This window comes from Hemiscyllium ocellatum, chromosome 12 (genome assembly GCF_020745735.1).
Source record: "Hemiscyllium ocellatum isolate sHemOce1 chromosome 12, sHemOce1.pat.X.cur, whole genome shotgun sequence".
NCBI lineage: Eukaryota > Metazoa > Chordata > Chondrichthyes > Orectolobiformes > Hemiscylliidae > Hemiscyllium > Hemiscyllium ocellatum.
Window position 1 is genome coordinate 57,417,428 of NC_083412.1, and position 18,070 is coordinate 57,435,497.

The 18,070-nt window shown below is 38.0% G+C and overlaps 1 protein-coding gene across 1 annotated transcript in view; it reads right to left on the bottom strand.

The window, feature by feature from the left end:
- Positions 1-291: 291 nt before the first annotated feature.
- The window catches only part of ccdc181 (coiled-coil domain containing 181), a 33,109-nt gene continuing 15,330 nt past the window's right edge, over positions 292-18,070 (bottom strand). Inside the window, exons 2-6 of the mRNA XM_060833064.1 lie at positions 12,896-13,025; positions 10,542-11,477; positions 8,587-8,733; positions 1,708-1,862; positions 292-460 (exon numbers count right to left, since the gene is read on the bottom strand). Of these exons, the coding sequence (XP_060689047.1) occupies positions 292-460; positions 1,708-1,862; positions 8,587-8,733; positions 10,542-11,477; positions 12,896-13,009 (1,521 nt within the window). The 5' untranslated portion in view covers positions 13,010-13,025. The remainder of the gene's footprint in view (positions 461-1,707; positions 1,863-8,586; positions 8,734-10,541; positions 11,478-12,895; positions 13,026-18,070) is intronic.

Consider the following 18,070-nt stretch of genomic DNA (forward strand, 5'->3'; position numbering starts at 1 on the left):
TTTAAAAAAATCTTTTAACTGGCATAGAAGAAAACATTAACAGCTTACAGATTGTGCAGATAATTTATTCCAACCTAATCATGTGTTGTGGAATGCTCAGATGTTTTTCAAATGTTAACACTGATGTATAAGCATGTTAAAATTACACATTAGAATAGTATTGTGGAAGTTTCCTCAGATGTACTCATAGTACTGAAAGTCTGGTTTGCAAACCATTGAAAGATTTCTGCTCATTTGAACTCTGCAATGAGGCATTAAAACATGAAAAGAAGATGTCATAACCATGATTTTCTAGAACCTGTAACCATAATTGTCAAACTGAAATGATTTAGATTCACTAAGGGTGCATAGTAAAGTCTGCATTCTTTTAACTTTTCTAGCTTCCATCAGAAACTTCCTGCATCGCTCCTTTGCAGCCAATTGTTCTGCCCGTTTCTCAGCTTTCTTTCTTTTTAGCCACCTGCAATGATTCAGAAGAAAGAAAGAAAAATGATGGAATCAAATTCTTGCTGAATTAAGCAAACTAAAAGTAAACAATTACACCTGTAAACCGAACACCTCTCATATTGCTTCTCATATTTTATGATTTAACTAATTACAAAGATAAGCTCCTCAAAAATGAAGCTGCAGGTCGGGTAGTGAAGAAGGTGTTTGGTACATTTGCCTTTGTTGGTCATTACACTGAGTATGAGAGTTAGGAGATCATGTTGCAGCTGTACAGGACATTCGTTCAGCCACTTTTGGAGTTTGGTGTGTAATCCAGGTCTCCTTCCTATCAGAAGGATGTTGTGAAACCTGAAATGGTTTAGGAAAGATTTACAAGGAACTTGCCAGGGTTGGAGGGATGAATTCGTAGGGAAAGGCTGATAGGTTAGGGCTATTTTCCCTAGATTGTCGGAGGCTAAGGGGTGACTTTATAGAACCTTATAGAATCAGGAGGGGCATGGATCGGGTAAATAGGCAAGGTCTCTTTCCTGGGGTGGGGATTCCATGTTCCATGTCTTGGAATACTGCATTCAATTCTGGTTTCCCTGCTATAGGAAAGATGTTGTTAAATATGAAAAGGTTTCAGAAAAAGATTTACAAGGGTGTTGCCAAGGTTGGAGGGTTTAAGCTGTAGGGAGGGGCTGAATAGGCTGGGGCTATTTTCCCTGGAACATCAAAGGCTGAGGGGTGGCCTCATGGTAGTTTATAAAATTATGAGGAGCATGGATAGGGTGAATAGTCAAGGTCTTTTCCCCTGGGTAGGGGAGTCAAAACCAAGAGGGCATAGGTTTGGGGTAAGAGGGGAAAGATTTAAAAGGGACCTAAGGGGCAACATTTTCATAAAGAGGGTGATGTGTGTGTAGAATAAACTGCCAAGGGAAATGGTGGAGGCTGGTACAGCTACTTTATTTAAAAGGCATCTGGATGGGTATATAAATTGGAAGGACTTGGAGGGAAGTGTTGGCAAATGGGACAAGATTAATTTAGAACATGTGGCCAGCATGGGTGAGTTGGACCAAAGGATAAGTTTCCATGCTTTACATCTCCATAACTCTATTTCCAAAACCTTTAGGTATTTGCAAAGGCCATCAATTGATACAGTCAATTCAATTACTACCCATAACTGTTGCTGGAGTGTGGCATCCGATCTTTTTACTTGTTTGCACTTTAAGTCACCAATCCTTTCTCACAAAATGGAATTTAGTATTAAAATTTCCTTACTGCTTAAAAGCTTTTTCAGAATCTTCCCTTGTGTGAACTTTTGAGTTGTAATCTTGTTCCCTTTTTCTCATGGCTTCTATTTGCTGCTCTTTAATTTGCTGTTCCCGTTTTTTCTTTAGCCAGAGATTGAAGGCTTCATTCGGATCTCGATGTTCCTATGAAAACAAAAATAAGCAGTTTCACAAAGTGGCATAATTATCCCAGCAGATATAGAAAACACTAGATTTTCTTTTGTGAGAGTTTGAGTGTAATTGTAGAAGTACAATAATTATATAAATATGTTGTTTTAAACTGTCTCTTCCTGTTTTAGCTCTACCTTCTCATTAAGATACTTTATCTGAATCTTGTTTTGGTGGTTCAGCAAATAGCTAAGGGAAAGAGTTAAAATTAACCATGACTGACAGGAAATTGATTTTCCTTTCCGTGATAGTGTTTCTATTCCATCTGATATTTTCCCAGTAGTAACAGACAAGTTTGAAAGATTATCAAGCAGGATATTATGGAGAAGTTTTAGTCCACCATTCTTTATTACAAGTTATTAGTGCATCACAATAAGCTGCTAAAGGCATTGCATTTAGAATAAAGCAAGAATCAGATATGAAATACACTTCAACAGCACTTTTTTGTATTATTGGCAGTAAAGAAGATTTGCATTCTGCATCACAGAAAATTACTAAAGAAATGTCCTCCTTTTATCTTTTTAAAATTTCTTCTCGAACTGAAGTGTTTTGTTTAAGAAGTAGTTGTTGTGGTGTAGTAGCCACATTAATCCATTTTATAGCCCATAACTTGGAAATACCTGTGATATTCAAAATTGGTTAATACTATAAACTGGGGCATAGGTAGGAATGATCCAGCCCAACATTAGCTAATGTGGATCCTCAACTGCACAACTGTCTGAACAATTCCAAGTGAAATAAGCAAATACAGTTTTTGTGTGGCAATTCATGAAATATTTTGATGAGAAGATGCATTTTGCAGTATTACAAATATAGTAAGAAAGTGTATTTGTTTAATTCACTATATTGAAAACATGAATAGCTACAAAACTTTAAAGGTAGTTTGTATAATTGAATTGAACTGAATTGAATTTATCGTGACGTATATTGAGGCACAGTGAAAAGCTTTGTCTTGCGAGCAATCCAGGCAGATCACAAAGTTAAGTAGCATAGATATAAACAATAGGTAAACAGCGGCAAAAACTAAAACAAAGGTACAGGTGAATGTTATGAGTTTGTGAATATTAAGTTAACCTTTAAAAAATAACCTTATTTATCAACTTGTAATTAATACTCCAGAATGTTCTGAATATCGTCCCAATTTCACTTGACCTAATTTGGACACAGTGACCCGTTTTTTTCTCTCTGACAAATGCTTGGGCATGTTGCCACCAGGGAGACAGCCACCCCCTTCCTGTAACTTCAGAAACTGTTCTGGGCAGGAGAGCTTTAAATGATCCTTTAATTACTTAAGCGATAAATTAAGGGCCTCATCCTGTCATTCACCTGATCAACTGTGGTCCCAGCAGGTGAGAAAAGTGTCAATCTTCCTGACTAGTCAAATGGAGGGGCTTGCCTGCTGGGTTGGAGATGGACGTGATCTGTCCAATCTGGAGTTGTGGGGGGCTGAAGAGGGTCAGAGGTGATCATTGAAAGCTACCTCCTTGTCTTTCCCTCTGAACCTCTTGATATGCTTCTCCTTGTGAAACCCATTCTGCAACAACCCCCAAAATAGTCACTTTGCTTCTTATTACTCCTGGTTTGTACTCTCAATTTTTTTTTCCCAGCACATTAGATTGGTATTGATGAAATACAATATTGTGATGACATTGATTATTTTTTGTGTCATAGTGAGTTGCTGAAGAGAATTGCCCCTTTATCTCTCAGCTGAGTTATTGACCATTGCATCCATTGTGAGTAAAGTAAAGTTAGCGAGTTTTGAGAAGATTTGTAGCTCAGGTTGAGGTTCTGGACGTAGGTTTGCTCACTGAGCTGGACGGTTCATTCTAAGACATTTCATCACCATACTAGGTAACAACTTCAGTGAGCCTCGGGAAGAAGCACTGCTGATGATTCCTGCTTTCTATTTATATGTTTGGGTTTCTTTGGGTTGGTGATGTTGCTTCCTGCTGTGATATCATTTCCTATCCTGTTCTTTTTCTCAGGGATGGTAAATTGGGTCCAAGTCAATGTGTTTGTTGATAGAGTTCCGGTTGGAATGCCATGCATCTAGGAATTTTCGTGTGTGTCTCTGTTTGGCTTGTCCTGGGAAGGATGTATTGTCCCAGTCAAAGTGGTGTCCTTTCTCATTCGTTTATAAGGATACGAGTGAGAGAGGGTCATGTCGTTTTGTGGCTAGTTGATGTTCATGTATCCTGGTGGCTAGTATTATGCCTGTTTGTCCAATGTAGTGTTGTTACAGTCCTTGCACGGTATTTTGTAAATGACATTAGTTTTGCTTGTCAGTATAGAGTCTTTCAAGTTCATTAGCTGCTGTTTTCGTGTGTTGGTAGGTTTGCGGGCTACCATGATGCCAAAGGGGGCTGAGTAGTCTGGCAGTCATTTCCGAGATGTCTTTGATGTAGGGGAGAGTGGCTAGGGTTTCTGGATGCATTTTGTCTACTTGTTTGGGTTTGTTGCTGAGAAATCTGTGGACTGTGTTCACTGAGTACCTGTTCTTTTTGAATACACTGAATAGGTGATTTTCCTCTGCTCTGTGCAGTTCCTCTGTGCTGCAGTGTGTGGTGGCTCCTTAGAATAATGTTCTGATGCAGTTTCGTTTGTGGATGATGGGATGATTTCTTATGTTAGTTCAATATTTGGTCCGTATGTGTTGTTTTCCTGTAGACACTAGTTTGAAATTCCCCATTGGCTGTTAGCTCAACTGTGACATCTAGAATAGCAGTTTGTTGGTGTTTTCCACCTCTTTAGTGAATTTTATGCCAGTAAGGGTATTATTGATGGTCTTGAAGGTTTCCTCTAATTTGTTTTGTTTAGTGATGACAAAGGTGTCATGCGCATAGTGGACCTAAAGTTTGGGTTGGATGGTTGGCAGAGCTATTTTTTCGAGTCTCTGCATTACTATCTCTGCTAAGAACCCCGATATTGGAGATCCCATGGGTGTTCCGTTGGTTTGACTGAGGTTTTGTTGTTGAAGGTGAAGTGGGTGGTAAGGCATAGGTCCACTAACTTGATTGTCCTTGCTGGTGATGTTGCTGGTATTTGGTGTATGTGACTTTGGGTCTTCTAATAGTGTAGTCAGTGTTTTCTCGGCTAGGTTGATGTTGATTGATGTGAACAGGGCTGTTACATCAAAGGAGACCATTATTTCATCATCTTCTTTCTTGGTGTCTTTGGTCTTCAGGAATTCTTGGGTGGAGTGGATGGAGTGGCATGAATCTCCTACTAAGGGTTTTAGTCTTTAGTGTAGCTCCTTGGCCAATCTGTAAGTTGGTGCTCCAGGTAGCGAGACAATGGGTCAAAGAGGTCTCCTGGTTTGTGGATTTTGGGTAATCCATAGAAGCGTGGTGTGTTGGATCCATCTGGTTTCATTTTTTTTTGGAAATCGATCTTATTTATTTCTCCAGATTTCTGAAGGTTTTTGAGTAGGGCTGTGATTCTGTTCTCTACTTGTGGGATCAGGTCTATCACCACATCTTGGTAAGCATTGGTATCTGCAAGTAGTGCATTCACTTTTTCAATGTAGTCTCTTTGAATTAAAGTGACTGTCAAGCATCCTTTGTCTACAGGTAGGATAACAATTTTTAAATTTTTTTTAGTGTTTTTAGTTCTTTCGTTTCTTGTGTATTGAGTGTGTTGCCTTCCTTTTTTCTGCTTAATGTTGGTGCAATTGTCTGTCTGATGGTTTGCTGGGTTACTTCTGAGAGTTGGGTGTCTTTCAGTGTTGTTTTGAATGCTGCTAAGAAATCTTTCTTGCCCGTATCCTGGAAGTTGTAATTTAATCCTGTGACTAAGATAGCTTTTTCAGTGCCTGATAAGGGTCGGTCAGATAAGTTTTTCATCCATGCTTTTATGTTGTCAGTATTGTTACTTTGTGTAAGTTTGTCTAGTTTTTTTCTGTAGATCTAGTTGTTCTTTATTTTCTGTGTTTGTCGCTGTCTAATATCTACGGCTTGTTGTACTGTGTCAGTCCATTCATGGTCTGTTGCATGAGGAAGTAATGATTTTTGGTGCAAAATTTCCCGGTTGTATTTACGGAGTCTGTTGTGCGCATCATTAATCATTTCTCTAAGCCCATACATAGTCCCATATACCGCCTCATTCTGCAGCTGTTTTGCTCTGCTATTCTTTTGGCTAGTGGGGTGTTAAGGAGAGGTTTGTATTTAAGACACTTAGGTAGTCCCTGTTATCATGCAGGAAGTACAGCTGTTCGTGGGTGGCATTCTGTCGGATGGCATTCGTTTCCCATTTTCGGGCCAGTTTTAGGATATTGTGCCCATAGGTGTTAGGAGTTTTCAGAAGATTTGTAGCTCAGATTGAGGTTCTGGATGTAGATTTGCTCGCTGAGCTGGAAGGTTCATTTTCAGACGTTTCGCCACCATACTAGGTAACATCTTCAGTGAGCTTCCGGATGAAGCACTGCTGATGATTCCTGCTTTCTATTTATATGTTTTGGATTCTTTGGGTTGGTGATATCATTTCCTGTGGCGATGTCATAGGCAGATTATCATCGCTATGGAACAGCTGAAGTTGTTGGAACAGCTGAAGTTGTTGGAGCACCAACAGTGCTGTTTGGAAGTGAATTCCAGGACTTTAACCCAACAATACTGAAGGAATAGTGATGTAGTTTCAAATAAGAATTGTGTAAGGCTGGGAGGGGAGCTTGCAGCTGACAGCATTCCCATTCATCTGCTGCACATGCCCATGTAGATGGTAGAAGTTGTGTGTTCGCAAAGTGCTGTCAGAGTAGCTATGGTGTGTTCTTGCAGTGCACTTTGCAGGTGTCGTATACTGCTGTCATTGTGCATCTTGTGAAGGAGGTGAATCTTCAAGGTAATGAATGGAGGACGGGGGGCTTAATCACGTGGATGGTATCAGGCTTCTGTGCTGGTCTCATGTAGATAATGGAGAGGAAACAGGTCTGGCCTGGTCTTGTAACCACAGTATTCATATGGCTTGTCCAGTTCAGTTTCTAGGCAATGGTAATCCCCAGGATTTGACAATGGAGAATTTAGTAATGGTAATGTAATTGAAACTGAAAACATGTTGCTGGAAAAGCGCAGCAGGTCAGGCAGCATCCAAGGAACAGGAGAATCGACGTTTCAGGCATAAGCCCTTCTTCAGGAAGGCTTATGCCCGAAACGTCGTTTCTCCTGTTCCTTGGATGCTGCCTGATCTGCTGCGCTTTTCCAGCAACACATTTTCAGCTCTGATCTCCAGCATCTGCAATCCTCACTTTCTCCTAATGTAATTGAAAGTCAATGGACGATGGTTTTATTATCTCTTGTTGGAGATGGTTATTGCTTAGCAATTGTGTGAGGTGAATGTTACTTACCACTTTTCAGCCCAAGCCTGTAGATGGATATGGACTCCTTCAGAGTTGGAGAGATTGTAAATGGTGCTGAGCATTGTGCAGTCATCAATGAAAAACCCCACTTCTGACTGATAATGGAGGGAAGGCCATTAATGAAGGAATTGAAGATGGTTAGGCCTTGTACACTGCCCTGAGAAACTCCTGCAGATGTATCTTGGGGCTCCCATCTCCAGTTCTTTCCCTGGTACACTTGGGTCCTGTTCCTCCCCACCCCTTTGCAGGCCGGCGGGAGAGCCTGTTGGGAGGGCAGGGGGGTAGTGGTGGAGAGGTACAGACGGGTGGGAACAGAGGGAGACTGTGACCCAGGAAGAGGATGGAGTATTCCTGAGTTCTGATCTTCCCCTTCTGTCTTCAGTCCTGAACCCCTTTCCCCTCACGGTATGCTCCCCCCCCCTCCCCACCTCCAAAATTTATTTGTCTGTGCACATGTAGTTTAAAAGCAGCATTAGCAAATTGACTCGTTTTGTGAGGGCAATATGATCCTGTTCAAATGCTGCCTTGTTGTCAAAGGGAGTCACCTCACCTCTGGAGTTCAACTCTTAGCTCCATAATTGAACATGGTCATTGATGTTAGGAATTAAGTGGCCCTGGTGAAATCTAAACTGAGCATCAGTGAGCAGGCTATTCCATTGCAAGTGCCATTCAATAGTTTTGTCCACAACATCTCCATCGCTTTGCTGATGGTAGAGAGTAGACAACTTGGGGTGCTAATGGACCATGTTATTATCTTTATCTTTATGGACATATCTATGCAAGTTGTCATATTTTCAAGTAGTTGCTGGTTTATAGCTATATAATTGGCTAGGGGGTGGCAAGTTCTGGAGCAGAAATCTTCAGTACTATTGCCAGAATATTATCAGGGCCCATAGCCTTTGCAGTATCAAGTTTCTTGATGGCAAGTGAAGCAAATTGAATGGTTTAAAGACTAAAATCCATGATGCTGCAGATCTCAGGGGAAGGTATAATACATTCAAAATGTTATACCCTGCATATAAATGCTATTTCATAAAATGTATGAGCTATCAATGTGATTTTACTTTAATATAATGCAAAGCTTTATAATAGACTGCAACAAAATAGAAAACTTAATGAAAATTATTTTGAGAAAAGATAGACATAAAAGTTTTAAAAAGAAATTAAAACAATGTAATAATATTACTGACAAAAGTAGACAAAACAAAATGGATACCATCCCCTTCACATGCGAAAGGGGCTTATGGTAACTATTGTAATCAAAGTGAGATGGTGTTACAGTGTAACTTGATATGTTATGCAGAGCTAGGAGTTCAAGTTTCAGAATAGGTTCAACATGTCTAACTACAGTACCTTACTATTCTTTCTTTCTAGTTCCTTCGCACATTGAATTCTTCTTTCTTCTTGGCGCTGCTGCTTCTTCTTTTGAAGCCAGATCCCAAAAGCCATTTTATTTTCTTCTTTCTTCTGCATCTCTTCTTCAGTTTTTCTTACCCCCACCTACACAACAGATCAAACTTAACCAATGCACAGGAGGTTAATCACCATCTGCACTGACAAAACCACCTGACCAACTCCACTCTCTTTCTTCCTCTCACAGATACAGTGGTTCCAAAGCATGGGACAATTTCTTAGAGATATTTAAGTATTCACAGCTATCCTAAAATACACTTTAATATAATATTTTCAGACTGTATTAAGATACATTAAATGCATTCGCTCAGTGACTTCTTTAAGTTTGAAACCTCACATGAAAGACCAAGTTATATAATGGAAGCCAATACCACAATCAACAAGAAGGATAAATTAAGAGATGGTGTTGAAACCAGATTGTTGATTATAAAACTTATATTGTGAGAACAAAACTAAGTCAGAGGAAGGTAAGGAAGATTGGTTCCATAGTTTCAGAAGTCTGGTGAAAGAGTAAGTTTGAATAAAATAGTGTTGCATTAAACTATAGATTTGAATCAGAGGGATTTGCATTTCACCCTGCCAATAGACATGGGAGTATTTGAATATTCATGCAGAGTTCTATTCAGTGAGTGGTTAAATTTTAAATGCAACAGTTAATTTTATATTTTACTGATAACATCCTAGTTAGTTGAAAAACTGCTTAGCAATTGTTTAGCAGAATATTAAGTTTGGAATTCTCAGTGTGAAGTGATTTCAGAAATCTTGGTTTCAGTGCACATAACACCAACATGACTTGGAAAGTCTAATGTCATGTTGATGCTCATTCGAAACCACAACAATGATCTCATAACAATAGAGCTGAAATTGGTGTAAAGAACAGAAATATCAGGAAAATAGCTGTGTGGATCTTGGAAGAACAGAAAATGAAAATTAAAAGGAGTAATGACACTGTTAGTCACATGAAAACAGAAATAAAAATATTGGGCAATACTGTAGAAATCGAGTCTAGACATGGAGAAAAATCAAACAAGACATTTCCAGCTTAATCCTGTCTGCAAAAAATGGTGCACTGAAATGAGTAATTCATATGTCAAGTGGCCTCTTGGACATGAAGGCAACAATCTGAAATTATTTAAGAAAAATGTAGGTTCATGTTCGATGGATGATGTAAGATTGATTGAATAAACTTTGTCATGTTTATCTAATTTGTGATTTTTTGAGTATAGGAGTCAATTAATGATAAATGTGATTTGCAAATCTTCTAGTGTAAACCTTCTTCAATATTGAATTTGAGTATACTAGTGTTCTACACCTTACTTTAATAAAGGCTGGCATATTCTTGAGATGTATTTGATCATTGTATTTGGTAATCTTTTTTTTTCAAAATAAGTACAAAGATCTAACTTGTCTGTCATTTATAAAATTCTAACACACAAATATTCATGGTGTATTAAATAGACTGTCTGTCAGATGCCTTCATGTTCATTCTGGTTTTCATTACATATTTTTTCTACTTTTTCAGATGGTTCTTGGAGCATGAAATACTTTGCTGCAGAGATGAAACAGACATTTTCTTTCAAGTTAAAATGGAATCAACATTTATCAACATCAGCAAGACATACAAAGATACAAGACACTGAAAACAAAGTAATAAGGTAATTTGGGATTGATCATGCATAAAGAACCGCCACAGATACAGCAAAGGTTCTTGTCTGTACAGTAAACTTCTGTGTTTTTTGGATAATTAATAATCCTGTGTCACCACACAGAAAGCAAAATATTCTATTTCCTCAAATAATATTTTAATTGAACATGGTACACATCTTCACAAACATAAATAAAACAAATTGTTCCAAAAGAGCTTGGTTTACATAACTAAAGTATACCAAGCTTACCTCAGTCTTAAGTTGACCTGTCTTTTGGGTTTGCCAATTCAACTCCTTTTCCTTTGAGATGTTCGGTTGGGGAGATGGTTTGGGAGACATTATTGCAGATTGGACCCTTCTAGGTAGTATCTTTTGAGCTCCATTCTTTATATTAGCTGCAGAAGTTGCTCGATCCTTTGGTTCATCTGGTGGTTTGGGAATATGAAGAATTTCATTTGGAGATAAACTGGTCTGACTACTTGAAAAGTTGTTTCCTTTAGGATTATCTGAATTGCAGCAGTGAGATTGTTTACTTTCATTTTCACTGAATGCTACAGCAATCTGAGGTAATAAACCTTGACTCCCAAAATCCTGTAAACTCACTAGTTCAAATTTTCCATCTTTTTCCATCAACACCTTTTTGTCTTTGATTTTGTCTTCATCACCTTTATTTCCTGGATTAACATTGACCTTTTGAGCATCACTTGAAATGCACATTTCAGACATTTGACCTGTGACCTCTCCATTACCCTTTTCTGTCTCCAGTAAATGGATAGGGGGGACCTCCAAGTCAACCAAATGGTCTTTGAACTTCAATCTGCGTTCTCGATTTTGATCTATAGGATCTTCATCCTGCAACTTCTTGTTGGCTTGCTCAATCTTTTCTACCATATAGCGTTTTACTTCCTCTGTTTGCTCTTCTGCTTCTTGCTGATCATCCTGCTTTAATTCATGAAACGAACCCTCACTATCTGATCCTGATATAGGATCAGGTTGATTGACAATAACATTTTCTTCTCCCCTAGCGATCTCTGCATGGTTTATTAAATCTTTGTTCCGTTCACATGGTTTTTCTACAAAGCTTGCAGATTGTTTCTCATCTATGGAATTTTTATTTTCTTCTCTTTCTTCATCATCCAGCTCTTTATTAATTTTGGCATCAATGTTTTCACTTTCTTCATATACCTGTGGAAAATCAGAGCATGAATCTCAATAAACCTTAATATTTTTTATAGAAAGATCATGACAGTGTGGAAATTTACCATCTATCTAGAAAAAAGACATTATGTTTTAGTGCTAGCTGTATAAACTATCCTTGAGAAAACAACATTTACCACAAGTAGCTTGGATTTTTTTCATAACCACTGGCAAAAAAAACTAGCATGCATTATATTTCCCAAATGACCAAAGTAATAAGAAGGCTAGGAGAGAAAGCAAGCATTCTGGGAAAGAACAGTAGAAAAAAAAGGATTAAAATATGGCATACTGAATAACTTAAATGTTCAGTTTATTAAAACACATAAATAAGTTATAACTGAAGGAAAGAAGATAATGGAAGTAAGATAGGGAGGCAAAGGAGAGAAAGAAGGGAGCGACAGAGGGAGAAAGGAAACAAAAGATAAAGAGAGAATAGAAATAAGGGAATTAGAGCAAGGGAGGGAGGATGGAGTGGATTAGTGGAAAGGGACTAGGGAAAGAGAGGATAAATATAGATAACTTACAATCAGGTAGGGCAATAGGACTCAAGACAGTGGATAGAGACAGAGGGAGCAAAAGAAAGGGATCAGAATAGGATTGATCAGCTGTCTGGATCAGTACGGCAGATTCAAAGGGCAGACAGATCCTGGGGGCGGGTAGATCTAGAGGAAAAGGGAGCTTCAATGGGAGAGCATAAAGTAGAAATGTGGAAGTTGGGAGGGGCAGTGGAGGTGAGGTTTGAGAGGGTGGAAGTAGCAGGAAAGAAAGGAATAGAGAGTAAATGGCAAAAATAGGTTTAAAAAAGTTAGATTTCCACGATTGTAAGGTTCTGATAAAGACTGAATTATAGTAGTGATGCTTGTTAATTTCACCAAATAGGATTCACCATGTAGGTTTGCATATTTGGATTTTGGGCGAAACATGATATCTCAGAGAATATCAAGACAATAATGTTCATTTAAAGGTATAATTATACATGCACAAAGCATTTAAATCTATTACTTGAAATGAAAGTTAGGATAATTTTAAATTGAAAGGAGATTACCAAATTTAAGGAAATACACATGGGAAAAATGATTACAAATGTTACTTCAAACAATACTTTAAACTGATCACAATTAAAAAGGTTTGGAATGTCTGACTACATTCATTTCCTTTTGTGTTTTGCATTCTTGCAAATGCTTATTTTTTTTGAAAAACCAGAATAATTGATGTTCATATATTTATCGTTTTATTCAACAACACATCTGTCAATTCTATTATGCTGGATCAACAAAAAAAAAACCTTTTATATATTAAATGTCTTGACACCAAGGTTAAGTCTACATCTCTGGGAAAGTGGTTACGCCACATAAGTATCAAGACAAGCATTTAGCATGGTGTACACAACTGCTTTCATTTATTACCTCTGGCTCTTCATCACTATTTTTTGTTTCTTCATTGATTAGCCAATCAAGATCTTTCTCAAAGTCGTCTTCATATTCTTCAAATTGTGAAGTAACACTGTTCTCTTCACTCATTTTTGTTTAGGAATTCCTAAGATTTAAAAGTAAGAATAGTAAGAATAAGATTTACCACTTAAATATTGCAATTTTTATTCTAAGAGTTAGAGGGTTTCGAGAGGTGTGTGTCTACCAATATAGGCCAACTTACTGAAGTTATGTACAGTACACATGACAGCAAATTGCATATCATACCCTTAATCTCAACAAAACATATTACATTGTGTATAGCTAATTATCTGCAGAAGCGGTTCCTCTGGATGCACATTTAAAGACTTAAATCTAAGTCACTGGTCATTGATCCCTCTACCAAAAAGGGAAAGTTCCTTCCCACCTGCCCTATCTATGTCCCCTTCATGATTTTGTACATCTCAATCATGACTCTGTCTCTTCTGCTGCAGGGAAAATAACAGCAGCCTTTCTGAACTCCATAATTAAAAATCTCCAGTTCAGAAAAGATTCTGGTAAACCTCCTTTGTATCCTCTCCATTGCAATCACATCCCTCTGTGATTGTGGAGTTTAGAACTGCACACAATATTCTACCTGTGGCCTAACGAACATTTTATATCATCCCAACATAGCCTTCCTGCTCTTAAATTTTATGCCTCATCTGATAAAGGCAAATTTCCCATATGGAAAATGTGAGCAGAGTAAATTGGGGCGGGGGGGGGAGGTGGGGAGGGCTGGGGAGGTGTGGAATTGATCCCATGGACAAAATAATTGAGAAACACAGGGTACTAATTTTAAGGCAAATGGCAAGAGAACTAAAGACAATATGAGAAACTTTTTTTGACGCAGCGAATAATTAGAATAAGGGATGCATGCTGCGACACTCTGGTTGAGGTAGGTTCAATTACGGCTTTGAAAAGGGAATTAGATAGTTATCTAAAACTAAAAAATAACAGGCTATTTGGAAAAGGCAGGGAAGTGGGACTAGCTGACTTTACCTTGCAGAGAGTTGGCATGGACATAACAGGCTGAATGGTTACCTTCTGTGCTGTGGCCACTCGATCAAATGATTCATTTGATAATAGAAGAATCTTAAGAATGCACAGCATATTTGTACAAAGAGAATTGTGTACCAAAGCTCTAAAATGTTAGAAAACAGTTGTCATCGCACCAAGTGTACAGATGGCTTGTAATATTAATGCCAGATATGCAAAACTGATTTATAATTAGAACTTAAAAACAGTTCAACATTTGAGATCTCTTTGATAGAGATTGTGAGTTGGCTGCGAAATGGCTGAATCTCACAACGGTATGTCTTGTCACTACAATATACAGAGTCAGTGGCACTAATGTCATTGCCTAGACCCTCTGTGTCAATGTTTCTCATAATGTCCTTAGTTCTTTTGCCACCTCCCCCTCCCCCCCCCCCCCAATTCCCCATCTACTCTGGTCAGATTTATCATTTTGAGCATCTATCAAATTTGCTCGCACTATTCTTTTTCCTAAGAAGAACAGCTGAGTTTCTCTAATCTACCAAAACTACATAAATCCCTCATCCTGAATCTATTATTGTCAATCTTTTCTGTACCCTCTCTTATATCTTCACATTTTTCCTGTTAATGATCAAGATCTGGCAAAATAGTCAATTTATATCAGAGTAAAAAATGAGGTCTGCAGATGCTGGAGATCACAGCTGCAAATGTGTTGCTGGTCAAAGCACAGCAGGTTAGGCAGCATCTCAGGAATAGAGAATTCGACGTTTCGAGCATAAGCCCTTCAGATACTAGTTTACATTAGCTCCATAATGAAAACATAAAACTAAAACACTCACATATTACATACAGGCAAATCCCTAGAATGTCAATAAATTGTAAAGCTGTAACTCGTCACATAAGATAGCCTTGGACAATTCCAATCTTCTCAAGGTTACATCTTTATGTTTCTTTAGTTATAAATAGATAAGGTGATTTACTTTATGTCCCTAAATCCTCCAGTGGTGAGCTAATAACACCTAGTTTAAAACTAAAAGTCATTATGATGTGGTGGTCTTTTAGCTAAGCTTAAGAAAAAAAAACAAGTACAATGTATGATTGGAAGAAATTGAAATGAGGAGGATTGGAGAGAGGAAGAGGAGTTTGAGCTGAACGTCAAAGTCTTCTGCAGCTTGTATCTTTTATAAGCTCAATGTTTCAATCTCATTCTTGGCACACAGGTAGAGGACAGAGCCTTTGTATAGATTTTAACAGAAGATATGCTTCCAAAATTTACTTGTTTTTCTGTTGTGGTTAGGCAAATACCAAATATCTCAGCTCACCACTGTGATATTCTGAACACATCACTGCATTGAGAAAGTAAACTACTGTGAAGGTGTTTTCCATCAGTTTACAAGGAGTTAGAATGATAAAATCTTGTACTTCTGACTACTTTAAAAAGCCAAACAATAGCTGAGGTCACTGTAGATTTCCTCTCCAGGTTAGGTGTTAAGAAATAATACAATCCCAGAGTGAAAGTTATTCTTTGTTAAACTTTAGACGCTGCAATGCATCAGAGAAGGTAATTGTTACCTATACACTTTGCTCTGGGGGCAGTCATACTGTTCAGTCTAGATACTTTGAAATTAATCCATAGTCAGGAACAGGAGGTGTTCTTTAGTGAATGTAGCTGGCATGGAGATCTAAAAAGGTATCATAGGCAAGTTTCAAATCTTGCAATTCTCCAATAAATCTGCGGTCCTGCAATTTGTATGGACAGGAACAGGGATTGTAGGGATGATAAAATTGCCCACAGCACTATGGGTCAGAGACGCATCCAAGTGGAGGAAGTTAAAAAAAATGTAGTTATAGAAGGGATGGGATAATTACAGGGATATATACAATTTTCTTCAGTGACTATTAAGTTTTTGTTACCTAATCACTGCCAGGGTTAAGATGCTGGTTGGTGAAGCTTGCATTCTCAACACCTTACATGTTGGGCCAAACAGAATACAAAATTGGACATCCTGAATAAAACAATTTCTGGGGTGTAGAATAGCTTCCAAATTAGATACTAAGTTAGAATCAAAGTAAACACTTCTAAACACATTGGGCACATAGTTGATGACGTTATGGTTCACCAAAAGGTAGAAGTAGCAACAGGTATTTTTTGAAGAGATACTGAAAGTCTTTGACAATTGTCAACGAAATTCCAGGGCAATCCATAGACAACTTAATGAATGATCTCTACAAATGGTAACTTCAACTCAGGATTCATACGGATGGAATTATAGTAAGAAATTCTGAACAGTCTAGGTCAGATTTATTACAATTCAAGGAAGACCCGACTCTGAAGAAAATCATTCAGATGTGAGCAAAACAGATGTTCAGAAGAAACACAGAAGAAATAAGAGCAGAATATGCCCGTGTCACAGGATATTGAAGACTAATAAGTCCCCAGGGCCTCATAACCTACACCTCAGAGTACAAAAGGAAGTGACACTAGAAGTAGTGAATGCATTTGCAGTGATCTTCCAAGATTCTACAGACTCTGGAACAGTTCCAACAGATTGGTAAGTGGCTATGTAATCCTTCTATTTAAAAAAAGGGAGGTAGAGAGAAAATTGGGAATTATAGACTAGTCAGCCTGACAGCAGTAGTAGGGAAAATGCTTGAGTCCATTACAGAGGTTTTAAGAGTATAGAACTTAGAAAACAGTGGCAGGATCAGACAGAGTGAGCATAGATTTAGAAAAGGGAAATCAAACTCAACAACGTTACTGGAATTCTTCAAAGATGTAACTAGTAAAAGGGGACCCAGTCGATTGGTTTATTTGAAGTATCAGAAGACTTTTGACAAAGTCCCACATAATACATTAGCAGGTAAGATTAATGGGATTGGAAGTAGTGTATTGAAATGGATAGAAAACTGTTTGGAAGGTAGGAAACAAAGCATAGGAACAAGAGGGACTCTTTCAAACAGCAGGTAATTATTAGAGGAGTATCAGGGATCTGGAATCACTACAATTCACACCAGCTAGTCACAATTTATATTAATGATTTAGAAAAGGGAATTCAATGTAACATCTCCAAATTTGCAGATTACACAAAGCTGGGGTGGGACGGTGAACTGTGAGGTTGATGCAGAAATGCTCCAGTGTGATTTGGACAAGTTGAGTAATGGGTAAGTGGGTAGGTGCAGGAAATATGTTCCTGATGGCTGAAAAATCCAGAACCAGGGGTCACAGTCTAAGGATACAAGATAAACCTTTTAGGACTGAGAAGAGGAGAAAATTTCTTCACTCAGAGTGATGAACCTATGGAATTCACTACCAAAGAAAGCACTCAAGGCCAAAGCATTGTATGATTTCAAGAAGGAGTTGCGTATAACACTGGGGCTAAACAATTCAAGGAGAAAAGCAGGAACAGGCTGTTGAGTTGGATCATCAGCCATTATCATAATGAATGTGGATCAGACTCAAAGGGTCAAATAATCTACTCCTACTCTTATTTTCGATGTTTCTAAAGAAACCTAAAAGACCTAAATTAGAAACTAAGCATCAGCTATCTTTGAAATCAGAAATAAGTAGTTTCTTGCAGATGCATTTGAACACACAAGAGTCAGGGACTAGATTATTTTCTGCACTTTGTTTGGTTAGGTCCAAATATTATAGCTACCTTTACATCATTCACCTCTAATGCTCTCAGGTTTTCATACTCTAGCTGTTCTTCCAATAGCGTATTTCGTGCATTAGCCACCTCTGAGCAAGGTATTTGAGCTGATAAGGCAAGATAAACAGAAGTTTTTGAGATGTGAGAAGGGGTGTCTAAAAGATCTTATTAACTGACCAAATTTATTAGAATTAGAAAATTGTTATATATCTCATGATCAGTATGTGCCTTTAAGAGGAATGCTTATTATATTATCAGTACATTACATTAAGTAACCTGAGGGTATAAAAATCTCACACGCCATTGAGATACTCTGATCACTTTAAGCATGGCATTCCATTGGAAGCATGCTCCTGGGAAACCAGATGCCTGTGTGCCCAATAATGTAAACTTTTGTACGTAATAGTTATGTACATTTTGCGTTGCCACAATAAGCATGCCCTGTTTTTTATGTAATGACAGGTAATATATGCATTTCCACATTGAG